The 27,724-nt window shown below is 41.5% G+C and overlaps 1 protein-coding gene and 1 long non-coding RNA gene across 6 annotated transcripts in view; one reads left to right on the top strand and one right to left on the bottom strand.

Annotated features, from left to right (window-relative positions):
* LOC143782850 (uncharacterized) overlaps nucleotides 1-16,256 on the top strand; it is a 67,459-nt gene extending 51,203 nt beyond the window's left edge. Inside the window, exon 3 of the long non-coding RNA XR_013217059.1 lies at nucleotides 16,128-16,256. This is a non-coding gene — a long non-coding RNA (uncharacterized LOC143782850). The remainder of the gene's footprint in view (nucleotides 1-16,127) is intronic.
* Nucleotides 1-27,724, bottom strand: part of LOC143782846 (carbonic anhydrase 13-like) — an 83,981-nt gene that overhangs the window by 14,479 nt on the left and 41,778 nt on the right. For 4 of the 5 annotated variants that reach the window (XM_077270760.1, XM_077270759.1, XM_077270757.1 and 1 more), the window contains 3 exons: nucleotides 4,676-4,881; nucleotides 2,347-2,465; nucleotides 696-791 (listed from right to left, as the gene is read on the bottom strand). In XM_077270760.1, coding sequence (XP_077126875.1) covers nucleotides 696-791; nucleotides 2,347-2,465; nucleotides 4,676-4,868 — 408 coding nt within the window. In that variant the 5' untranslated portion in view covers nucleotides 4,869-4,881. Of the gene's footprint in view, nucleotides 1-695; nucleotides 792-2,346; nucleotides 2,466-4,675; nucleotides 4,882-21,519; nucleotides 21,698-27,724 lie in introns of those variants that run through there. The other variant, XM_077270758.1, reaches the window with a different exon arrangement.

Below are 27,724 nucleotides of genomic sequence, written 5' to 3'. Positions count from 1 at the left end.
CCTTGTAAAGCCCATTAGTCTTTCCACACAGTTTTTATTCTTCTATGTCTCCCCCATGCAGTATGACACCTCCACAATGCCCCCTCCACACATTATGATGCACTAATAATGTCCCCACATACACACATGTGTAACCCTCCCACACTTTATGATGCCCCCCACAGTGCCACTCCTACATCATATAATGCCCCACAGTGCTCCTCCCACACAGTATGATGTCCCCAGAGTGCCCCTTCCACACATTATGATGCACTAAAGATGCCCCCACATACACACATGGGTAACCCTCCCACACATTATGATGCCCCCCACAGTACCCTTCCTACATCATATAATGCCCCCAGATTTTCCTCCCACACATTATGATGCCTCCACAGAATGATGGCCCCTCAGCTCCTCCCTTGTATATTATGATCCCCATTTTAAACTGCATATCATTATGAAAAATCAGGACTAGTAACTAGAGCGGCTGCTTTTTACAGCTCCCGTATTAACCAACATCCACAGACTCCTGCATAGAAAATGTGCCATGTTACACAAAGATCGACTGAAATTTACATGTTTACAGGATTTTTTTTTGTATTTTAGGAGAAAATGCTAGGTTTGTAGTTACATATAGTCCTATATGAATGTCAAATTATTAAATGTACGTAAAACTATCATGGTAAAACGTTTGCTGGATATGTAGAGCGTACCTTCAATAGCACACCTAATACAGCCAGGCCGTCGGGATGCTTCACAGCCTCGTCAAAGGACGGGTACTTCTGTGCATTCCAGTGCACTATGTGCATCTTCAAGGGACAAAAACAAATAGTTGAAATATTTGACACTTTATAATTTCTCCACTTGTTCTACAAGTACAACTTGCATATATGTAAAGAGAAGGTTCAATAGAATTTACCTGATATTATTGTTATTATTTTTCCCCAAAACTTAATGATTGATTAATAATGCATATTTAGTTGGGGTTTTTTTAGAATTGCTTTATCATTATGAGTAGAAAGATCGGTTGCTAGAAATGTGTTTCCCGAGAACCTAGTGATGGTCAAACATTGTATCCCTAGCAATTAATCTCTCTTTTGTATCAGTCGGTCATTACATCCCAAGCAACGAATGTGTCTTTTGGATCAGCATTTCTCTCTGTTTCTGCGCTCTTTCCGGTGCCGTGCTCTATACCGTGATTCAATCCCCCCCCTTGACGCTCTCTTCCCCTCTCGCAGCAAAACAATCTCAGAGACACAGAGAAAGAAGCCGCAGCGGCATCCTCCTCCTCATCATCCCGGACTTTTATTTTCTACATTTTTCTAGAAGTCAATGATGGAAAAATCAATTCTAAAGCAGAAAAAGCAACAGAAGTAAAAAACACAGTGGATTTTGTTGTGCATTCACTACAGATTTCAACTGCATAAAACACCATGTGTGAACTCATCCTGAGTGACACTGAGTATCTATACAGAATCTCTCTTTTATTAGACTTGCATATAAAAAGCATACCCTCCGATCAAAATACTATATTGTTATTTTATGCATTCTACCAAATCTTTCTACAGCTGCCCTGGCATCCGATTCAACAGATATTGTGTTTTTAGGGAGGAAAAAATATGCAAGAAACAGGAGTTGCTTGCTGAAGTTTTGATACAATCAGTGTTTTCTCTTTTGCAGATGTAGCAGTTCTCTGAATGCTAAACTCTGTATAACCCCACCCACACCGCTGATTGCCAGCTTTCTGCTTACACTGTGCATAGGCCGAAACCTGCCAATCAGTGGTGGGGGTGGGGTTATACAGAACTCATAAATATGGAGGACTACATGGCAGCAGGGTTACTAGTCCTCTAATGATAAACTCCTTCTAAAAAACAGTGATTTTATTAAAACTATAAGGAAGTAGCCCAGCAGGTGACACATGGCTGGAATCAGGGTCTCTGTCTCTACATTATGCTGCTCTCAGATTAGGTGGTAAAAACCTGGTGACAGATTTCCTTTCAGAATTAGATTCCTGGGAAATATGTTGCGCTTAAATGAATCTATGGACAAAATCAAGGTCAAGTATGTGTTTTTTCCTGTTTGTGGTGTAAAACACGTTTGTCCGGTAAATCTAGCAAAAAGAATAAATGCTGGTCTGGACATGAAAGTAGATCTGTCATCACTTTTCTCCTATGAAATAGACCAAGTGCTTTACACAGGAGCTGCGGGTGATGCTGAGGTTACGTCACCATTCATGAATTGCAGTATTTTAGGGATTGGAGAACGGAAATCTTTACAGCCGTCAATGTAAATTTTGCTTGCAGGCAAGGCTGACACGTTATTTGATATGCTTTTTTTTCTCCCGAGACCATAACACCTTACCTCAGCTGGGTATACGTGTCCATCTATCACGTGCTCAGAGCCATCGCGGTCACAGGAGCCCCAGTGAAAATGGAACTGACGTAAGCGATAATAACCAGTCAATGGGCCATCACTTATAACTAAAACGCAAAAAGAGAGTGCAGTCAAACTCACGGTAAAATAATATGTCTTTCTCCAAAACGATGACTGTAGCGTTTACATCTGAAAACATCATATTGTAAGGATCAGCACTTATTAACTATGAATAATGGTGATATTGTAATGTAAACCCCAGAATAATCCCAAAATACCAGGACAGGTCATTATTAGACATACTTGCGAATACAATCAGTTCCCACAATATCTCATGAATAATTTTAAGTCCACACTGCCAGGACATAAATGTCAGACATAGTCATGTAGAGTAGGGTGTATGGATGGGGCTGTCACAAGTCCACACAAGGGTAAACGTGTCCGAGATTGGAGCCGCAATCACTAATTCATTGTGAAAATAAAGGTCCTAGAAACAAAGCCCCCCGTGTATTCTACAGACCTACCGCCAAGTGCTCCATGTTACATAGCCAGTGGCACAACTCACATTGAATTCTCAGAAGAAGAAAAAATGGAAAAATTGTGCCTTACATTACACAGTATTATAGCCTCTGGGAGAGCATTTGCTTCTGCACAGAAGAGTTTTACTCCAATAGAAAAAAAGTCTTCCGATCCGGGAGCACAGTGTGCACAGACCCGCCATGGTATATGCCCCAAATATCTGATAGATCCGGATCACAGTACTGGAATCCACTTTTATCGTTAGGACTGGGGCCATGTTTTTGGAACTCTACTTCATTTTTATGGGAGTTACAGACAACTTCGCAACGTTAGTAAGACTTTCTGCAGTCCGGGACAACCTGGCAGGAACCGTATGTATCAGGCTATAATCCAAGAAGTGAATAACCCTATAATATTACTATTCATATTCAATTTCCAACGCTCCAAGGGAGTGTGTCATCCCAAACTGAAAGTGTAAGCTAAGCACGTAGCCTTGTAGAAGATTTCACCCCTATAAAAATCTCACCTGTAAGTGCTCTAATCACTGCAGAACATTAAGATTCCTCAGATATGCTAATTATAGTGCTTGGTACATCCTTGGTGTGGCCAAGAGGCTGGATGCACTGCTCCGCCCACTGGTTTTGCATGTCCCCACCTCCCTCACTGGTGAGTGACAGCATTGGCCTGTATGAAGCAAGAACGGTCTGCAGACAAAGATTAGGTAAGCACGAGCTGTCAATCACCAGTAAGGGAGGCGGGGCATGCAAAACCAGAGCGTGGAACAGTGCACTAAGCATCCTAATTAGCATATCTGTTTACACTTCTGTTTCCTTAATAGACAGGCAACAATTAGGGCATGTGCACACAGAGAGGGTTTTTCTTTAGGTCAAAAACTTAAGTTTTTCACTCAGAAATCCCTTCAGGAAATGCTGTGGCGTTTTCCAGAAGTTTTTGTATTTTTGTCCTGAAGTGTTTTCTGTACAAGTTTTGTTTAAGGTTTTTTACCAATTTTTGGGGGGCTGATTTTCTCACAGATTTTTTACATTAGTAAGCAATTAATAAAATCCAAGGCATAAACGCCTAAAAAAAAACCACTTGCAATATGCTAGAAAAAAACAAACACCCAGGCTTCTCTGTGGCAGTTTTGTAGGCTTCCCGTTGACGTCTATCGTAAAGTATGTAGCGTTCTCATAGCAGAAAGCACCTGAAGAATGGCCAGCTCACTTCTTTTAAACTCTGAAGCTAATTAAAAGCAATCAAAAGATTGAAGAAGGAACGTCAAGTAGTTTTTCAATAAAAATGAAGAGGAAGAGTCTTTCAAGCCTTTGCTGGGCTTTGTTCAAGAACCTTTTGGAACGAACCCTCTTCAAAAGACTCTTCTAATTCCATGTGCAAATACCCTAAAGGTGCAATTTTTTATAGGGTCAATACAGGGCAATGAGCTTAATTTATATTGTAATTTTGGACTCAGAGATGCCATGGATTTTCTTTCACAAAAGGGTTCATCGTAGTATTTTATACACAAAAATGGCAAAACACTGAGTTATTGTTCCAAGTTATAGAAGGGGAACTTCTAATGAATTCTTATAAAAAATAGAAATGTATTCATGAAGGTGATGACCAATTGTAGCATTTCATGAGCAGCATATACCGGCTGTCCATGTCTGTGCTGGAGGTGCCATGTTAGCCTCTGAGTTTCTTCTGTCTCTCAACTCCATCCCTACCTGTGACGACTACTATGTCTATATCATAGGTCTCCACTTAATCATATAAATCAGTCATTTAGCTTGTGACATACCTGACGTATCATTGGTGTCTTCAAACTCCACATTAAAACAGTGGCCCACATTAACGAGTCTTCGGGACGACTTAGGATCATAGTAGATGTATAGAGGCCTTAACGAAGAGTCATATCTGACTTTTTGAGTATAGATATTAATTGGAGACTGACGAGGTCGGCATTGTCCATTGCGTGAGGTCGATACTCCCATTTTTGTCTTTTTCCTGGAAAGTATGAACATAATACACAATTTTCAATGCATTCTCCGTTTTTGGCGATTACTGCTAATTATCCTGGTTCCATCCATGATGCCTCAGCTATGTCTGGATTTATCGCATGGTAATATGAGAGGTGCATATATGTTCCACCGTGCGCTGAATATCTGAGTAATACTGCCAGGAAGATCTCTGTATTGACTGTGTGAAAATAATTTGGACCATGTGGAATTTTGTAGCTATCCAATGAGAAGGAAGAAATCAGTTTCCACGGCTCAATATACATTCCAAAGCCTATTCTCACAGTCATCTGCTCAAAATACTTAAGGGAGATCAATAATATTTTCTTAGACCTTTGCACTGTCAGGAAAATGTTTTTGCCTCTATAAATAATCTATGTAAAATTATTTATATCTTACTGACATAGATCAGCACAGAAACTGGGGCATTAAGAGGACCTGTCCGCTCTCTCTCTGACTGTTGAACTAAGTAATTGCACCTCCCATAACTTAGCAATCCTGGAGCATCGTTTCTCAGCTCTATCTGTCCTCTGTTATTCCTACCAGAAATGTATTAGTAAATTGACGCAAGTGTTTGCCCAGTTAGGGCTATCCCTATTGAGAATAAGGGCTCATTCCCACTTGTGATGAAATCGTTCGCATGCAATCCGATTAAAAATCAGATTGCATTCGGACCAATGTTATTCTATCATTGTGTGTACATCTGCAATTTTTATTTCCAGCTATGATCGGATCACGATCGGACTGGGAAAAAAAATCGGTCAAAAGTCAATGGCTTTGAGGGATAAAAATTTTTTATGCGAGTTCCAACCAATTTCTACATATCAATGTCCTTTGCAAAACCGGCAATTCATCTACCACATACAGAAAAATCACAGCGGGACCTGACAGGATAGCAGAGATAGAACACATACAGTATATACACATAGAATAGATCAGTGACATATATAATTAGTACAGAGCTGGTGCAGCTTGCTGTACATGTATTTAATTAATAAATAATTATTTTTCTGAAAAAATGGCATGGACTCCCACATAATTTTCTTAACCAGCAGAAGGAAAATAATTAATAACCGGCAAAGGCAAGGCAGACAGCTGGTGGCTGATATTAATAGCCAGGGTAAGTGGGAAGATTGAGGCTAAGTGCCAGAATTGGCACATTTTATAGATGCGCCTTTTGTGGGGTGGCTGAGAGCTGATGTTTTTAGTCTGGGAGGGGAAATGGACCCTTTCTAGGTTATTAATATCAGCCCACAGCTGTCTGCCTAGCCTTTGCTGGTTATTAATTATAGGGGGACTTTACATATTTTTTTTTTGGATGGGGGTGGGTACCCCATTTTAATAGCTAGTAAAGTCTAAGTATACAGCTGTTAGCTGAGATTAATCGCCTGGGAAGCTTCATGAGTATTAGCCCCTTCCCAGGCTGTAAACATTTACCCCCCGCAGCTTTACCTCTGCTGTTTAAGAAAATTACGTGGGAACCCAAGCCATTTTTTTCAGAAAAATAATCATTTAATAGTTAAATACAGGTACAATAAGCATCACGTGCACTGTACTAATTGTATATGTCACTGACATCTTTATATCTATCTATTGTGTGTATTTACTCTATTCTATTCTGTAGGGTCCCGCTGTGATTCTACTGTATGCGGCTGCTGAATTGCCAGCTTTTCATCTATCTAATATACATATATATTGCTCAAAAAAAGGGAACACTTAAACAAGAGAATATACTCCAAGTAAATCAAACTGCTGTGAAATCAAACTGTCCACTTAGGAAGCAACACTGTTTGACAATCGATTTCACATGCTGTTGTGCAAATGGAATAGACAACAGATGGAAATTATTGGCAACTATCAAGACACACTCAATAAAGGAGTGGTTCTGCAGGTGGGGACCACAGACCACATCTCAGTACCAATGCTTTCTGGCTGATGTTTTGGTCACTTTTGAATGTTGGTTGTGCTTTCACACTCTTTCACACATGAGACAGACTCTACAACCCACACAAGTGGCTCAGGTAGTGCAGCTCATCCAGGATGGCACATCAATGTGCGCTGTGGCAAGGTTTACGGTGTCTGTCAGCGTAGTGTCCAGAGGCTGGAAGCACTACCAGGAGACAGGCCAGTACACCAGGAGATGTGGAGGGGTCGGTAGGAGGGCAACAACCCAGCAGCAGGGCTGCTACGTCAGCCTTTGTGCAAGGAGGAACATGAGGAGCACTGCCAGAGCCCTGTAAAATGACCTCCAGCAGGCCACAAATGTGCATGTGTCTGCACAAACGGTTAGAAACCGATTCCATGAGGATGGTCTGAGTGCCCAATGTCCACAGGTGGGGGTTGTGCTCACAGCCCAACACTGTGCAGGGCATTTGGCATTTGCCACAGAACACCAGGATTGGCAAATTCACCATTGGCACCCTGTGCTCTTCACAGATGGAAGCAGGTTCACACTGAGCACATATGACAGACGTGACAGAGTCTGGAGACACCGTGGAGAGCGATCTGCTGCCTGCAACAACCTTCAGCATGACCGGTTTGGCAGTGGGTCAGTAATGGTGTGGGGTGGCATTTCTTTGGAGGGCCGCACAGCCCTCCATGTGCTTGCCAGAGGTAGCCTGACTGCCATTAGGTACTGAAATGAGATCCTCAGACCCCTTGTGAGACCATATGTTAGTGCGGTTGGCCCTGGATACCTCCTAATGCAGGACAATGCCAATCCTCATGTGGCTGGAGTGTGTCAGCAGTTCCTGCAAGATGAAGACATTGAAGCTATGGACTGGCCCGCCTGTTCCCCAGACCTGCATTCAATTTAACACATCTGGGACATCATGTATCGCACCATCCACCAACGCCACGTTGCACCACAGACTGTCCAGGAGTTGACGGATGCTTTAGTCCAGGTCTGGGAGGAGATCCCTCAGGAGACCATCCGCCGCCTCATCAGGAGCATGCCCAGGCGTTGTAGGGAGATCATACATACATGTGGAGGCCACACACACTACTGAGCATAATTTCCTTGTCTTGAGGCATTTCCACTGAAGTTGGATCAGCCTGTAACTTCATTTTCCAGTTTGATTTTACCATCATTCCAACTCCAGACCTCCATGGGATATTAGTTGTGATTTATGTTGATCATTTTAATGTTTTATTGTTCTCAACACATTCCACTATGTAATGAATAAAGATTTACAACTGGAATATTTCATTCAGTGATATCTAGGATGTGGGATTTTAGTGTTCCCTTTATTTTTTTGAGCAGTGTATATATGTGTATTTTGAAGAATATTTCTTGTGAAAACTGTGTGTAAATGACATAGAGAATTGCACTATGTAAAAGCTCATGTCAAAATACCATTGCAATCGGATGTAAATCGAATGCTAAGTGTTAGCATCGGATTGTACTCGCATGAAAAATGCATGAAACTTGCATGACACTCGTCTGACTTTGCAGGAACAAAATCGGACCGATTTTAAAATCGCTAGTGTGTCTCCGGCCTAAGGCTGAAGGTACACTAGCATATGGTATCCAATGCGATATGCTAATGACCCTCGTCTCCTGCTCTGCTGTGAGCAGGAGCCTAGTGTCATGCTACTGTGCTCCGATCCTCTCGCACAGCTGAGAAGGAGGCGGAGAAAGTAATTTCTCCATCTCATTCGCTGTCGGCATCAGCGTATATCGCACAGCACTCGGCCATATGGTACTGTATTGTGACTTTGGCCTAAGAGTGGAGAGAGGAGGCAACCCCGCCTCGTTCTTCTGTACAAAGAGAAGCAACCGAACATCAAACCATTTGCTTTTACTTTAGACTGTGGAGCAGAGTACAACAAATTAACTCATGCAATGAATTGCTCACCAAAATCCATATTTGACATCACCACCTGTAAGTATTCCCACTCTGTACTGTTAAACGCCTTAGCTGCATCGAGTGACGCGACTTCCTCAGAACTACTGTCCTTTGAAGTTATTTGCATATTTAAATGTAGGTGTCTGATATTGATTCATTCCCAAGTGCTAAATCTATACGGGAAAGGGAACCATATGTGGTTGAGAAGCACGAATATAGACTATTTTCCAAAGATCCAAAAGATTCACTTCTTGTAAAATTTTCCCAAAGGGAGGTAAACCCACCTCAACAGTACCCTGTCCTGTTGAAATTTATCTAAGGCCTTATCTATGGTGTTATTGAAATTGCCCAATAATATATGTGGTGTTTGTGGGGTTTGGCTGATGAGTTGCAAAATTTCTTGTAATACCATTCCAGAATATGGGGGCGGTTTGTAGACCGCCACAACAATACAGTCCATATTATTTCATTTTCCCATAATACAAATGTATCTCCCTTCTTTATCAATTTTAACCAACTGGCAATTAAGAGGAACATTACGATGGATCCATAAACTCGCCCCTCTTGAATACACAGAGTATGTATCTGAAAGCTTCGACCAATCCAGGATACCCTCAAGTATATTTTGTCCTAAGTAATATGAGTTTCTTGTAGACAGATTATTTCAGCGGGGATATGTTTTGTATAGTCTATAATAGCCCTGTGTTTTACAGACTCATTTTTTCTAGAGCAAGGTCGAACCATGACGAAGACCTCATACCAGATAGAAATCTCTTCAAATTTATACATTCCCCGCTAACCATTAGCAAATATAGCATTCCCAAACACAGATCCCATCCCAACATTTACCCACTCAAAGATAACCCCCCTAGTAACCAACACATAACAGAGATGACAGTGGGGTCTCTAGAACAGTCCCCTCTCCAAGAGGAGTCATGACCAATTACTATTGGCTATGCACTAAACACCCCAGGAGTTTTAATCTTGCAGAACAAACCGAGCAAAATTAACATAGCCTGTGTCCCCGAGAACCAAGCATTGTAGCCATAATGGATTTATCCATATCTCCACATAGGCCAATGAGCACTCATAAAGAAGAAAGAGAAAAAGAAAAAAAAGTGATAGGTGAGGGGGGAGGGAGAAGGAACCGCATCCCAACATATGATACGAGTAGCATATATATTTCAGAAGTATTTTCGAGCATTAATCATTTCAATTCAGGGATTGTTCAGTTTAGAAAACCCATTGTTACATATCACATCATGGAACTCGGAGTTAGATTGCTATCAAGTGTTCAGGATTCTTATCTCTTGACCACATGTGAGAAAGGATACAAAGTCCGAGGACTTCTGAATTACACAACCTACTGATATGACTCCTTAACGACTTCACTACACTGACTAGCTAAAATCTTTTAAGTTCTATATAGAAACAGAAGGTCAATTTTCCCTATATGAGTCATAACATGTCACTTTAAAAGTCCCTGGCAAGGGGGAAGAGGAAGCAGCTGGGTCAGGAGTTGAATAGGGGAATGATAAATGCAGGGACAAGAGACTTCCTGTTTCTACATACAGTAGAGCAGAGAAAAGAGAAGAATTAGCAGGGTTCACTCATTTTTTTCTTGTCTTTTTCTCTTTTTCGTTTTTTACATTTTTAATTCTCATTGACTTATAATGGGGCTGTCACGTTTCCATCAGTTATCCTTTTGATTAGTGGACAGAATAGTGCAGCATTAAAACCTTATATGAAGAATTAAAGAAGCACTTCGATCTATATTATTTTATGAATTGTGTGTATATATGTATATACTCACCGCTGCTCTCTCCGGTGTCGAGCGCTGTTCTTCTGCCCTTTTCAGTGACGATACCCCTCTGCAGACTCTCCGGCTGTGCTCCGAGTAACCTGGAAGTGATTTTTACAATGTGGGTATGTGGAGGGTCAGAACAAGGCTCCAAACACTTCCATTGTAAAAGAGACTTCCAGCTCATGCATAGAATAAGCTGGTTAGTCGAAATTGTGGTGACGTCACTAAGAAGAGAAGCAGAACTTTGCTGGATCCTGGAGAGAGAAGTGGTAAGCGAGTATAATATTACACTCTATATTACATGCACAATTACACATACATTTAATGGAAAAATATATAGATTGGAGTGCTTCTTTAACCCCTTCAACCCCAAGCCTGTTTTCACCTTTCCGACCAGGCCAAATTTTAGAATTCTGACCAGTGTCACTTTATGAGGTAATAACTATGGGACGCTTCAGGGGATCCCAGTGATTTTGAAATTTTTTCATGACACTTTGTACTTTATGTTAGCAGTAAATATAGATAGATATTTTTTGCGTTTATTTGTGAAAATACCAGAACTTTGGCACTTTTCACATTTTTAATTTTTATGCTCTTAAACCAGATTTTTTTTTAAACTATTTTGTGTGATATAACTAACATTTCCCACATGTCTACTTTACATCACCATCATTCTTTGAAACATAATTTTTTGTTAGAAAGTTAGAGGGTGAAAAGTTGATCAGCAATTTCTCATTTTTCCCCCAAAATTTACAAAACCACATTTGAAGTGACTTCAGCTATGTGACAAAAAAAAAACAAAAGCAACACCATTTAAAAAACTGCTCAAAACCACATATTCAATAAGTTTATCAACCGTGCAGGTGCTGCACAGGAATTAGAGCAATATGGAATTTTACTTTTTCCAACAAAAATTTAGCTTTAGCCCCACAAGTGGAACAGGGGAAAATGGACCATGCAATTTGTTGTGAAATTTCTACTGAGTACACCAATACCCGAAATGTGGTGGAAAGCTACTGTACATGGCAGAGCTTGGAAGGGAATAAGAACCATTTGACTTTTGGAGTGCAAAATTGGCTGGAATAGATATTGGGCTCCATGTCGCGTTTGCAGAGCTCCCGCTGTGCCTAAGTAGTGGAAACCAGCCTCAAGTGACTCTATTTTGGAAACTACTCCCATCAATGAATACCGTATTTTTCGGATTATAAAATGCTCCAGATTATAAGATGCACCCCAAATTTTGAGAAAATAGGAAAAAAATTTTTTTAATAAAATGGTGGTGCTTCTATAATCCATGCCTCTTATTGCTTACCGGGGGTGGTGGCTGCGGTGAAGCGGGGTCCCAGGGTCGCTGCTGGAGGAGGCAGGAGTGGGGTGATGCTGCAGTCCGCAGGCTGGGATGAGGAGGTGTTCCGATGTGCAGTGCGCCGCTGCGTTTATCCAGTGCTGCTGTGGGTGTCCGGCACTGCTGCGGGGGTGTCCGGCGCTGCTGTGGGTGTCTCCAGTGCTGTGTGGGCTCTAACAACATTTTGTGATAGGCCAGAGCCCCCCGCAGTTCCATGGTTTCCTGTGCGGTGGACTCCGGGAAAATGGCCGTCTGGGGGTGGCGCATGTGGAGCGCCCCATGGGGCTGTGGGGAACTCAGTACTGGGTCCGACACAGCAGTTTTTAAAAAGGAAGGTCACGGCAGCAGTGACCCTTTCCGTGGCCCTGGGCGTCCATATAATAAAGCGAAGTTTTTGTGGCAAATGCAAAATGGGAATTGTTCGACACCACCCGTGGTGTTCGGCAATGAGATGGTGGCCAACGCTGCAGTTCAGATCCTCTGGGGCAGATGGAGATGCAGCAAAGTTGGTGCAGATGTAGTGTTGAGATATAAGATGGCAGTGGTGGCTGTGCCGGGCATGTGCGGTTGGAATAGCTCAAAGGACACAGCAAGATGCAGTTTCCAGATTTTTACTTACAGTTCTTTATGGCACCCAGCCGGGTGTGCTGTTTCCTTCAGGTCTGTGGTCCAGCAAACTTCCAGGTAGATTGGGATACACCTGTCCAGGACTCCTTTCATATGCTTTTCTTTAGCCGTCTCTATGCTGGCTTTCCTCTTCTCCTGCCCAGCGCCTAACCCACAGTGTCCCAAGCCAGCAGCCATGAACCTGGTTGGGCGACATTCTCTGAGTCCCCTGGATTCTGTCTGGCTGCCTTTTTGGCGAAGTATGGGTGGATGTGGCTGTGCTTCTTGCAAAAGCCACAGCGGTTTCTTAGCTAGACCTGTAGTTTCTCACTAAGTTGGGGCCAGTCCCCTGACTGCGACTTGGTCCCTCCACACCTGGATGTGGGCCCCACGGGTGGCTTCTGCACTTCCCGTGCCCCTAGGACCCCTTCTTGCCTCTGGACCTTTTTTATGTCTCTATTTCACACTTCTGTCTGTTAGGAGCTGCAGACCTGCATGTCTGCTCAGCTCCACTTCCTCCCTCCTTCTCCTCACTTTCCCTAATTAGCTCCTCCCCTACTCTACCTACCTCGCCCAACACCAATTCCTATCCAGCCTGAGATGAGGCCTTCTTCCCTAAGGGTACACCCAGGTGCCCCGACTAAACTGGTGTGTGTTGGATGTGAGTGTTAGAGTCCTGGGTAGTGCTCCCTCCTTTCCTGAGAGTGGGATACCACACCTTTGGATGAGGTGCAGTATCTCTGTGGCAACTGGATCCCAGGGATGCCACACATACGCAGATGGAGATAATCAGCACCAAGATTTTGGGAGATGAGATCTCAGCGTTGAGATATATTGCAATTATCTTCCCAGATAATTCTTCTCTTTTACTCATCTTATGTAGAAACATGAAGTCTCTTGTCCCTGCATTTATTATTCCCCTTTTCACCTCCTGTCCCAGCTGCTTCCCCTCCCCTGCCGAGGACTTTTGCAGTGACTTATCACTCATACAGTGAAGAGACTTCATGATTGTCCCTAGAGCTTAGAAGGATTCAGCTAGTCAGTTTTTAATCACATGATGTCTTAGACATAATGGAAAAGAGAAGAATTATCTGCGTAGAAAGGCAAAATGAGCAATTGTAAGTACACAGTGCTATATAATATGATGACTGCAAAATATAAGAGGATAAAAATTTTGATGGGAGGAGGATGAGGAGGGTTTCTTTAATTTTCCAGGTCAGTACAATTATGACGATACCTAACTGGAGTTGTGTGTGGGCTTGTTTATTTGTATGGAGCTGATACTTTAATTGCTAAAATTTTTAGGGTATTTACAAAGTTTTGATTGCTTTTCATTGCATTTTTTAGGTTAGAGGTGCAACCAAAAAAAGATTTTATTTTTACTCCATCCAACTTTTACGAATGTGGCAATACCAAATAGGCTTATTGTTGATTTGATTAACATATTTAGATTTATTTTAGATATTAAAAAACGTTTTTTATGCTTTACTTTATTTTTCAGTCCCCTTAGAGAATTTGATGCTACAATAGTTTAGATTATATAGATTATTTGCTCTATACACAGCACATACTATAGTATTGCAGTGTATAGAGAAAATTACGCTCTCTTTTGAAGGACCCAGATAGCAGCCACAAGAGTCTCCTCAAGGCATAACCACTCACAATCCAGCCATATAAAAGTTACTAATAGTAACTGACAGCGCAATTTAAATGCTTAAACAGAGACAATCGGAGCTTGCTCTGCTCACTGCTGTTATTTAGATGCTGGCTGTATAACAGATGCAGAGACATGGTGGGCTATCTCCTGAGCCCACTTCATACATGTAGACCTAACGCGAGTCGCACCACTGCATCAGTAACAGGTTAATTGGGTTTAAATGGGGTTAATGGGGCAAGGGTTTAAATGGGGGAATGAGTTAATGGGGGATAGGAAGGGGATGGTGACTGTGGTGTCACATGGCCAAATATTATGGCATGCTTTGCTATTCAATCTCTGCTACACATGTTCAGACATGCTGAATTGGAAAATAAAGTGGAATGAATTGTATAATTGATTGTTGCACAAAAGCTGTAATTGCAGTAGTAATTTCGCCCTTGAGGAATGTCCTAATTATAGCAATCGAAACCCTGTAAACGATATGTTGTCCACAGAATATGGTTATTTACAAGCCCTCAATGACCTGGTCTGATCAGTATTATGGACCAATCAATTTGCGATGTGAGACTTCATTTTATGAGGGACAAATAGTTTTTTTTTTTTTGGTAAAATTTTTAGAGGTGGAAATCAATTACTGTGCCATTTATAAAACAATATTTTGTAACACAAATAAGGAAAAAAGGCGATTTTTGGTATTTATTTTAGTTTATTTTTTATACCATTCATATTTCACACTATTCTATATGGGGTCTGTGTCAGACATCATACTGTGTGGGGGTTATTGTGAACATCATACTGTACTGGGACGGAGGTGACCATCATACTGTGTGGGGGGGGTTGTGGTGATCATACTGTATTGGGCTCTGTGGTGGATATCATATTAAATTGGGAGCTGTGGAGATCATACTGTATGGAGGGCTGTGGTGGACATCATACTGTATGGAGGACTGTGTTAGATATCATACTATATTGAGGGCTTTGGATTTCATACAGTGTGGGGGCTGTGGTGACCATAATACTGTATGGGGGACAATATGGAGGTGGCCATCATATTTGCGGATGGAGGGCTACGTACGTCCTCCGTGAAGCTCTGCCCACCGCCGCACCTCCTCCAGTCAGCTCCACCTACATCGACATGCGGCGTGCGTACCCTATCTTTACCATTAGGTACGCAGGCCATGCCGATGTATGTGGATGCCTCCGCATGCGTCGTTTTGACTGTGCGGCGACCGCACCAAATTGTAACTCGTTGCGTTCGGCGCAGGTCGCCGCATCGTCAAAACGACTAATGTGGAGGCATCCGCATACATCGGCATGGCCTGTGTACCTAATGGTAAAGATAGGGTACGCACGCCCCATGCCGACATAGGCGGAGCGGACCGGTGGGCAGAGCTTCACGGAGGACGTACGTAGCCCTCCATCCGCAAATGTGAAATCAGCCTAAGTGCCACAATACATATCCTGTGTTTAAGAATTAGGAGGTATGCTTTTCTGTGACTCCAGCTATGCGCTGTGATAGGACTTCTGCTATGATGCCCCTTGATTTTTAAGTATGTCCCTGCTCAGGAGCATTATTACAATAAAAAGCACTGACGAGGTCATCATTATAAGGAAATATAATGGGGGTGACATTATTATAAGGAAGCACACTGGTGAATAATTGTCAATATGTGATGTACAGGGTGGGCCATGTATATGGATACACCTAATTCAAGTGGGAATGGTTGATTATATCAACTTCCTGTTTGTGGTACATTAGTATATGGGAGGTGAAAAACTTTTCAAGATGGGTGGTGACCATGGTGGCCATTTTGAAGTTGGCCATTTTGGATCCAACTTTATTTTTTCCAATAGGAAGAGGGTCATATGACACATCTCACTTATTGAGAATTTCACAAGAAAAACAATGGTGTGCTTGGTTTTAACATAACTTTATTCTTTCATGAGTTATTTACAAGTTTCTCCTTGTTTACAGCCATTAACATGTCGCAGAGGTTAACACGTGAGGAGCGGATAGAAAGTGTGTTGATGTCTGGTGAACACAGTACCCGGATCATTGCAGCAGATTTTAATGCAAGACACCCTACGCAAGAAAACTGTCAAGCCACCATATATAATCGCCAGTTGGGACTTCTGGCCGCTGTCCCCGAATCCCGTGTCACTTGCGCAGGCGCAGCTCTTGGCTGCAAGGCCATGAACTGCACCTGCACAAGTGACATACACGTCTCCGCTATTCCCGCGCATGCGCAGTAACAGCCACAACGGCAGTTACTGCGCCTGCGTGGGGAATAGCGGTGCCGTCTATCTTTTACTTGCAACATGCAGTTTTCATTTGACAGCAACAATTTCACCGCCTATTTCTAGTGTGATGTATAAACAGCAGTTGCAGTGTATCCTATGTCATGTATATACAGTATAGTCTAGGTGTATCTTATGTTATGAATAAATATCAGAGTCTCAGTGTATTCTATGTCATGTATAAATTGCAGAGTCTCAGTGTATCATATATCATGTATACACAGTATAGTCTTGGTGTATCCTATGTTATGTATACACAACAGAGTCTCAGTTGTGACATAAAGAAAGATGTAGCCTTAGTTGATCTGCAAGAAAGTTGATGAACAATTTTGTCATAGGTCATTAAGGAAACTATGAAGTCGGCTCAGCTCAGGCTATGGGCTGCATTGTTCTGTATGGGCTATGGGGGTACATTATACTGTACGGGTCATGGGAGTGCATTATACTGTATGGACTATGGGGGTTCATTATACTGTATGGGCTATGGGATGCATTATTATGTATGGACTATTGGGTGCATTATAATGGACTATGGGATGCATTATGCTGTATGGAGTATGGGGTACATTATACATTTAGAAAAGAAAAACAGAAAAGGCCATACAAATGGGGATCACCAAAACGCAGAGATTTGACCAAAAAATGAACACAGCTTTATTTCAATTTAACTCACAAGACACTGATTATTAAAAACATTTAAAAAGAGGGAACGCACTGGTACCCTATAAACAGTACATAAACAAGGCCCATGATAAGGCTATAACCTGAGCTTGACTCATAGGAATGGCAGATGTATACCTTTGGACTTCTATAAGGACAGCATATCCATGGTATAGCAGAAATACCGTGCATGTATATAAAACCCATACAAATAGGACTAAGGATATATATTGATACACTCACTGGAATAGAAACAGATGTACATATAAAAATACCCAAGAGTTCCTTGACTGAATAAACAAATTACCCAGTAACCCTTTATATAATGAGATAGCCTCTAGCTGCATAACAAGGAAATACAATATAAGGAAGGACACCTGTGTCATGAACCATATAGTTATAATATTGAAATGCAAAAAGCAGGGGATATTAGTCATGCGCCGGTGCATGCGCATTCATTGGAGGCTTCTGTCTATGTTATGGCACCATGTTCCTTGTGAACTCCACGCGGTCTAGGTGAGCAGCACAGCTGCACTGTGCGTTTCAATTAAGTGAATGTATATATAACAACAGGCACTTTATGCGGTCAATACCCGTGATGAAGCCACCGCTGAATGGCGACACGCGTTGGGCATCCACTCTTCCTCGATTAGGATTACCGTAGATTATTTTACCTGGCAGTCCTAGGGTATTGTATATGGCTGGGTTTATGGATTGGCATTTATAATGTGCACATGTTCAGTCCAAAAAGCTGACATGTGCTAATACCTTGACTTCTTTTCTGTGATCTATATACCGATTGGAATTTGAATATGATGCTGATTGACAGATTGGTGTGAAATCCTTTCCACATTATGTGGTTAACAAACCTCGGTGCATGACTAATATCTAATACTATATTATTCATGACACAGGTGTCCTTCCTTATATTGTATTTCCTTGTTATGCTGCTAGAGGCTATCTCATTATATAAAGGGCTACTGGGTCATTTGTTTATTCAGTCAAGGAACTCTTGAGTATTTTTATATGTACATTTGTTTCTATTCCAGTGAGTGTTTCAATATATATCAATGGTGCTATTTGTAGGGGTTTTATATACATGCACGGTATTTCTGCTATACCATGGATATGCTGTCCATATAGAAGTCCAAAGGTATACATCTGCTATTCCTATGAGTCAAGCTCAGGTTATAGCCTTATCATGGGCCTTGTTTATGTACTGTTTATAGGGTACCAGTGTGTTCCCTCTTTTTAAATGTTTTTCATAATCAGTGTCTTGTGAGTTAAATTGAAATAAAGCTGTGTTCTTTTCTTGGTCAAATCTCTGCATTTTTGTGATCCCCATTTATATGGCCTATTCTGTTTTTCTTTTCTAAATGTAGCATGCGTTTTTTAGGTCAGGGTTTGGATCCCATTATTTATCTTACTGTGGTGCCCCCTCAAGGTATTTATTTGGGGTACATTATACTGTACGGGTCATGGGGGTGCATTATACTGTATGGACTGTGGAGTTCATTATACTGTACAGGCCATGGGGGCATTATACTGTACAGGTCATGGGGGTACATGGGGGTTCCCATAATACTGCATGGGCTATGGGGTGCATTATATTGTATGGACTATGGGGTGCATTATACTATATGGGCTATGGGGTGCATTATACTATATGGGCTATGGGGTGCATTATACTGTATGGGCTATAAAGTGCATTATATTGTACAAACTATAAGGTGCATTACACTGTAGCGACTATGGGGTGCATTATGCTGTATTGACTTTGGGGTGCATTATACTGTATGGGCTATGGGGGTGCATTATACTGTACAGGCTATGGGGTGCATTATGCTGTATGTAAGGCTAATTGGGGACTATTATAATATTTGAAGTCTTCTGTGGAGTCTTTAAACTGTATCCAAGCAATTATACAGTGTGAAGGCTTGTGTGGGGTCCATCATTCTGTGTGGAGGGCTGTGTGGGGGCCATTATACAATGTGTAGAGGTGTGGGGCCATTATATTGTATGTCGGCCCATTATACTGCATGAAAACCCACCGCAGGGAAAATCAATGGGAAAGTACGGGGATTCTGCTCAACCCTGACATTTTCTGACAGCCATGGGTCCGCAGTCGCGGGACACCCCCTCCTCCCGGCCCAGGGATCGCAGTATTGCCCCACTCCTGCTGCCGCAGCTGTCTTCCTGCAGCATTGACCCTACCGCGCTCTACCGCAGCCAAAACCATTTAAGCTACAGTAAAATCAGACATTTTATTAAAAAACATTTTTTTCCTATTTTCCTCCCCAAAAATTTATGGTGCGTCTTATGGTCCTCAAAATACGGCTACTGATGAGATTCTATGTAGATAGAAAGGAGAGGAGGGGGCGGAGCTCTGTCTCTATATAGCTCCTCCTCCTCCTCTCCTTTCTATCTACATAGAATTGTATCGGTAGCAGCTGCCGTCTCCTGTCTCAGTAATGGGAAAGTCTTCACTAAATACAGATTTTATCTCAGAATTCAGACTTTTGATAATGACTGATCAAATCTATCAGAGAAAGAAGCTGTTTTCTCTGATAGATATATTACAAAATTGCTTATTTTCATGTGTACAATTAATTTATGAAATAAAAATTATAACAACGGTTAGATGCCCTGCATGTCAGCTCTCCAGACCATTCTGGTTTAGTAAATACTTGTATTCCCTCTAAAATAATAACTCTGGAGCATCGGTCTTATCTGCATTTTTCTGTTGCTTCCTAATTCCGCCTGGAAATGTTGGAATTGAAATCTATGTCCCCATTCCCCTCATCATTATGGCATGCTGCCCATAGACAATCGGATGCTGCCAACTGATTGGACATCATTAGCGAGTATTAACCAAACATTCAAGATACACAATATAAATCTATAAGGTCGTGAACTTAATCAATGTTATGCAGTTCCCCCATTGTAAATGATATATAAGAGTGGAGGACTTCTACTGATTGCAAAGAAAAGAGAAGTCACCATAAACCACAAGGATGAAATAAAACATAAAGTATGTTCAATCAAGTACATCATATATCAAAAATACCGAACCGAAGGTCTTAGAGCAAAGAAGGAACAAACAGAAGGGGGATATATTGTAAAAAAATGTCCTATATGGGATCAGAATGACCGAATAGTAATAAAATGTCAATAGGTGATCAGTGGTGAGCGTGAACTAGCAGAAAGTTCAGACTTTAGAAAGAAGATTCAGTGCACAAAAAAGGTTAAAAAGAGATAGGAGTGCTGGTTACAAATGTGTCAGCATAAAGTAAAGTGTAAATTTTGTTAATAATACCTAATCAGGGTAAGCAGATTACAATACGCAGGTTTCCATATGTGCCCAAATGTAAATGCTAGTCACTAGTCAAAATAAGGACCTACCACTGACCCATGTGTTGAGATGCCCCGACTGACCACCTATAGGCGTCTTATTACTATTCGGTGATTCTGATCCCATATATGACATTTTTTAGAATATATCCCCCTACTATTTGTTCCTCCTTTGATTTAAGACCTTCTGTTTATGTACTTGATTGACTAAACTTTATCTTTTATTTCATCCTTGTGGTTTATGATTACTCTGTTCTCTTTTCTTTGTTTGCAATCATTAGCCTGTATAAGGACATCCTTCTTGGATTTGGAGGATGGATATGCCCACTTAACAATTTGTTCATTTCCCGAATCCAAGAAGTATCGTTTCTCCTTGCGGAGATTGACATGCTAAGCATGCCAGAAGTAACGGAGGGACGACACAATGCAAAGGTCTAAATAAAAAAAAAAGACTTTCCAGCACTGTCATTTCTGGAGAATTGAACTGTTTAATGAGACAGACATATTGGGACGCTTGATAGGTCAGTAATTGTTATTTCAGCTATTGCTTTTTTTTTTCCAGCCATGACCCTCACAATCTTGTTAGTATGTCTCTAGAGTTCCTTATGTCAAAAATCTGAGATCAGATTGTTAGATTTGAGAAGGCTTCTCGGGCATCGAGATGACAGTGACGGGCTAGCAACGTGTTGCGTTTGGTTTCTAAATTAAATAACACATCCACGGAACATCAGTTTAGTTGTTGGATCGTAGCAGAGACAAAGCTTCATTCCAATGTCCGGCTTATTAAGAGCCTCCGTAATGTACTTGTCACGGGCAGGGAACCGCAATGTGCATATCATTGGCAGCCGTCCAATACTGCATCACTGTCTCCTTCATATTCTATTACAACTACTGGATATATAGAAACCCACAATGTACACAAATAACTAAACCTTACTGACTTTAAGAATAAAAAACCATGTTAGAATTTCATTAGTCATCACTGAAGACCACTGTCCTTTCGCTTCCAGTAACAGCTTCACATTTAGCTATATACATGGACATGATGGCATACTCACAGCTCGCACGTCTCACTTCTCTTTCTCTTCTTCTATGAACTCTCCGGTCACTACTGCTCTTTTTAAATCAACGTACATCACTGGCACAGCAACGACACAGTAAGTCAGACTGGTTCTACAAGCCAAACCTACGAGTGATGGAAGTGGGTGGAACACCATGGGATGACTGGGCTGCTCTAATAAAGAGGGATCTGCTCCCTTTATAAGGGCAGGCGCCTGATGCTGATGACAAAAGATCATTTGATTGCGGAGAATAAATTATTTGATGCAATTTTTTATGGGTGGTTTTCGATACGGTTTTCCTGAGAACATGAGGGGTAGATGTAAAGTGCGGCACATTTTCACTGCAAAAAATCTTACCCCAAAAAATGTGGTTAAAATGTAGTGACCATTCTGACGCGTTTCTGACTTTAGTACTATGACTTATGGCTATGACCAGAAACGCGTCAGAACGGGCACTACATTTTAAATTGTCTGGACAATCCATTTTTAATTATGTGAATTAAAGATCTGAACTTTTATAAGAATTCAGCCAATGGATCTTTTTTCCTGTGAATTTTCTGGTGGACATCCGACTTGGATCTTAGCTATAGTAGTGAGGAGCAACCTTTCATATACTACACAGTGAGGCTTATTTCCACTTTTTCGACCTTTTTGCTTTTTTAACATACATCAAAAACATGCAGAAAAATAAAAGCGATGTGCACTGCAGCTTGCTTTCTCATTTAAATAAATGGGAAGATTATTACAAGCAGATTTGAAGGGAAAGTCTTCTGGTGAAAGTCTGCAGGCACTCTATGTGAATGCATACTTCTGAATTTTTACAGCGTGCAGACCGTTTGCTGTCAGGAGTCACCAGTGTTGTCGGTTAGATCGGCAATCATATGACTGCAAGTATACAATTTTCATACATACGGTCACGTGCCAACTGGACGTGTTCAGCCTCACTCAGTGTAAGTGGATTGAACGATGTCGAGAATGTCTAGTTGGAATGTGGCGGGAAGTATGCAAACTGTATACCTGTATACTTGCAGTCATGTGATCGCCTGCTATCCACAGAAATGCCAGAGAATCCTGACAGTGTGCAGTCCACAAGCTGTTAGGATTCAGAAGTATAGAGTCACACAGAGTGAGGCTGAAAACTTTTATCAAAAGACCAGGCAACCTCTTTAAGACCAATGTTGGACCATAGACTATCCTAGGAAAAAAATGCTAATTGCCCAAGTTTGATCCAATATTTGGCCATGCAGGTCAATGAGTGCGTGGAAAACATTGGATTGCATTCGGATGACATGATTTCCACAGCCTCATGGAACAGAGAAGATGAAAACATTTTTTCCTACATATTCTCCTCATTTGAGTAAATCTGATTACACTATGCTGACCCTCGGATCGGAGTTTGATCAGAGTGCCATTTGCATAATTGTCTCGATTCTCTTGGATTACAGAATCTACGGCCGTCTACACCTGCCCTTCGACTGAGCATATACACTACATATATAATACATACAAAATGGGTAAAAATAGGTATTGAATACATCACCAGTATGGTAAATATATTTCTAAACGTGCTATTTACATGAAATTATCACTAGATGTCGGTAACAACCCATCCTGTCCACACAGGCAAAGAAATCAAACCATAGATGTCCGTAAATTAAGTTATGTGTAATAATGAGAAATGACACAGCGAAAAAGTATTGAACACATGAATAAAGAGAGGTGCAAAAAGCCATGGAAAGTCATGACACCAGCTGAAATCTATCAGTAATCAGAAAGCAATCCAGGCACTTAGTGAAAAATAATATCAGCTGGTTCAACTGGTGGCCTATAAAAAGGTGTCTCATTACCAAGGGGCCACACAAGAAACATCTCATGATGGGTAAACCAGTGAGCTGTCTCAAGACTTTTGCACCCTTATTGTTAAAAAAACATACTAATGACATTGGTTACAGAAGAATTTATAAACTACTGAATGTTCCAGTGAGCACTGTTGGAGGCCATAATCCAGAAGTGGAAATGATGATTTCACCATTACGTGGCCCTGACCAGGTGTCAGCAGGTACAATTATTTCAAAGAAAACAATAAGTAATGCACTCAGCCTGTATGCACAATCTCCACACAAGACTCCGTTGCTGAACAAAAATCATGTTCAAGTGCATTTAAAGTTTGCTCAACAACATTTAGACAAGCCTGTCAAATACTGGGAGAATATAGTCTGGTAAGATGAGACCAAAATTGAACTTTTTGAATGCAATAATACACACTGTGTTTGGAGGCTACCACCCCAAAAACACCATACCAACAGGGAAGTTTGGAGGTAGGAACATCATGGAGTGGGGTTGTTTTCAGTGTACGGCACTGTCAAACTTCATGTAATTGAAGGAAGGATGAATGGACAAATGTACTGAGACATAAAAATCTGCAGCCACCTACCAAGATGATGAGGATAAAATGAGGGTGGATATTTCAGCATGACAATGATCCCAATCACATAGCCAAGAAAACTATCAATTGGTTTCAGAGAAAAAAAAATAAATCTGCTAGAATGGCCCAGCCAATCACCAACCTGAATCCAATAGAAAATGTATGGAAGGAACTAAAGCTCCGAATTCACAGAAGGAGCCCACAGGACCTTCAGGATTTAAAGGGTATTTGTGTGTAAGAATTGACCAAAATCACACCTGAGCAATGCTTGCGACTAGTTTCTCCATACAGAAGGCATCTTGAAGCTTCATCACCAACAAAGGCTTTTGTACTAAATACATTTCAGTAAAAGTGTTCCAATATTTTTTCTCATTTTTACACATAACTTAATTTATGGACATCTATGGTTTGATTTCTTTGCCTGTGTGGATTAGATGGGTTGTTACCGACATCTGGTGAGAATTTCATGTCAATAACACCTTTAGAAATATATTTACTTCGAAAATTGGTGACGTGTTCAATACTTTTTTCACCGCTGTATTGGCTAAAATGGATACAAGCGCGGCTGATGTTAACATGGAAATATTGAGCAAATGATCAACCCACTGAGTATCATATCCAGAGTGAGGAGGAGATGGAGTCAGAGAACATGCTTGCCCACAACCAGAGGAATATGCTGGAGAGGAGGAACATCGGAGTCCATCATACTAGGACAGTAATTGTTGGGGACCCTATCAAGGTGGAGGAGGGGCTGCTGATAGATGTTATTAGAAAAACAACTTTAAAACAGTTCCATGAACAATGAGTGGAACAGTCTGACACGAGAGGTGGTGAGTTCTCCTTCAATGAAGTCTTCAAACAGAGGCTGGACAGACATCAGTCTGAGATGGTTTAGTGAATCCTGCATTGAGCAGGGGGTTGGACAGGATGACCCTGGAGGTCCCTAATATTCTATAAACATTGTAAATTACTGCTTTTTAGCACAGTATCCCTATGTAATATACAGGTATACTGGTGCAGCTTTATCAGTAGCAGCAATATTCCATAACTGCAATAAACATCCTGTCTTTAATGATTTACCAGATACTGTACTAATGACAAGGTGCGATGCGTAGGTTGAACAGGTCTTAACAGTAAGTAACTAGAGCTATAAATAAAATGTTTCCCATATGCAAATATGTAATTACAGTAAGAAAAGCAATGGAGCCTAGGTAGTGTCTGTATAATATACTGACGAAATAAGGACGTGAAATGCAGTCTCAGTCGGAATACCAGTGGGGTACTGCCAGACCCTATAGATAAAAGGCGTCTGCTTATGTGAATTATCTCTTTGCTTTCAGAGTCTTTGTAGTGGTCACTGGTCACCAGACTAATGCTATCCAAACACACTGTAATATTATTTTTTACAATCCTATCTACCACGGGCAGCTGCTGGCAAACTGCCTTTTGTCAACCACAATAATAGCACTCAAGTATTTAGGAACCTCCACCTTAATAGTACCGAAGCGCGTGGACACTGCACCCTACTCATCATTAAGTAACTATAGCTGTAATATCAGGATAATGGCGGCTTCTGTTGGCTACCAAACCTAGTGATGCCAATATCAATAGTTCTGTTCAGAGGAGATTGTCTCCACACTATAATCACTCCTTGTGGCTACAGAGCAGTGTCACAGTGCTGATATACCACACTATGCCTGTAACCGTACTGGCCTAGGACAGACAGTAGTGACAGCATGGATATAGTAAATGCATCTTTTCAAACCCGAATTTGCCAGCTCCATGGAATTTTGCCAGGAAATTCATTTTACAGCTAATCAATTGGCTGTAAATCGAAAGTTCTCCGAAGCCTCCAGTTGCCCTGAAAAGACTGTGTGTGTGATTGAATTGCAGCAGCACTATGACCGCAATGATCAAGGAAGAAGCAGCGGCCAGCTGTCGCTCCCTATCAATTAAATCTATTTTCTTTCTCTTCTCCTCATACACTTGTCATCTCCACTATGGTATTGCCATCCACTATCTGTACAGTTTTATTGTTTTATGGCTTTCTCTCTATTTCTGTGTCTAAGCTGTGATGTCCTCTCACTATCCAGATTCAGCATAAATTGTCTGCTGCATTTCCTCCCAGGCTCCTTCCCTGTTCCTAACACTAGAGGGCACCCTAGCTCATCCTATTACCCGGGTTACTTCTGAAGGTGAAGATGCCGGGGCCACCAACCTTGCTTTATCTCCTGTATCCACCCTCTGTCTGTACCCTTCCCCCACCCAGGGAACAGGAAAGTAACCATGCACTGCAGTACACCAACCAAATGAACAAGGCAACACAAACAAGGGCACCTGAAAATACCAGGTATACAAATATTCACTCACATATAACAGAGAAGTGTATTGGGGAGTGGAGGATGGAGAAAAACCAAAGTAAGAGGAGGGAAGGGAATTATCACACTTACAAACCTGTTATGATCCCAGTGGTAGAGGATCTCTGATATTCCGGCAAGATAGCAAAAACATAAATACTGCTCTAGGGAGGTGGAAATTGGGCTAACCGCATACCTGATCCTAACACACACAACTAGAAGCAGCCGGTGAACGTGCCTACGTTGGTTCTAGACGTCTCGAGCCAGCCGGAGAACTGACTACCCCTAGAGGGAAAACAAGACCTCACTTGCCTCCAGAGAAATTGAACCCCAAAGATATAGAAAGCCCCCAACAAATAATAACGGTGAGGCAAGAGGAAAACACAAACGTAGAGATGAACTAGATTCAGCAAAGTGAGGCCCACTAGTCTAGATAGACAGAAAATAGATAGTGGACTATGAGGTCAGCAGAAAACCCTACAAAAACATCCACGCTGAACATTCAAGAACCCCCACACTGACTGACGGTGCGGAGGGAGAATATCAGCCCCCTAAAGCTTCCAGCGAGCCAGAAAATCAAATATTAAGCAAGCTGGACAAAGACACTGAAAAATGCAAACGATCCAAATTATACAAAATGGACTTCGCTTTTCTTGCATGAGACAGACTGAAAGGAATCCGGAGGAGACCAAATAGGTCTGGATACAACGATGCCAGGCAAGAGACTGAGTCCGGAGGAGACTTAAATAGGGAACACCCGCTGCTTAACGACACAGCTGGAGCTCAGGCCTGCAACAAGACATGCCTAACACAATACCATTAGTGACCACCAGAGGGAGCCCAGAAACACAGTTCACAACACAAACCCAAGCAACAGTCACAGATAAATCCACCAAACTCCTCATATAACCACCAAACAACTGTCCTCCAAGCCATGCAGCATAAGCTAGCTCTGACAATGTGTTTCAGTCAGGACCCAGATTATATAGGGGATAAGAGTCCCAGAGCTCCCAACATGGCCGGTTAACCCCTGTTGCCAAAAGAAATTAACACCATTTAAAAATAAGAAGTGCTTCTTTTCAGCGCAAAGTGAATCGCATAATGTTCGAATTCAGCAGGTTTAGTGAATTCCTAACAACTGGACACAAATTTGATTTGCATTGAATAATAATGTATTAACAAGATCAGTTCCAGCTTATGTGCTATGGACTTCATACAGACACTATAATAATGGTGCAGTTCCCATGAGCAATTTGGAAACAGAAACACTCCACTTAGTTTTTGGAGTTTTAAAAAAGTAAAATCTAATTTTATTCTACTCAACATTGATCGGTTTTGAAACAGACCCCTCTAACACGTCTCCAAACTATGATGGATGTCTGCTCAGAATTTATTTGGTCAGTAATTATACGGAAATCAC

The sequence above is a fragment of the Ranitomeya variabilis genome, chromosome 6, assembly GCF_051348905.1.
Source record: "Ranitomeya variabilis isolate aRanVar5 chromosome 6, aRanVar5.hap1, whole genome shotgun sequence".
NCBI lineage: Eukaryota > Metazoa > Chordata > Amphibia > Anura > Dendrobatidae > Ranitomeya > Ranitomeya variabilis.
This window is presented reverse-complemented; position numbering and strand designations above follow the sequence as displayed.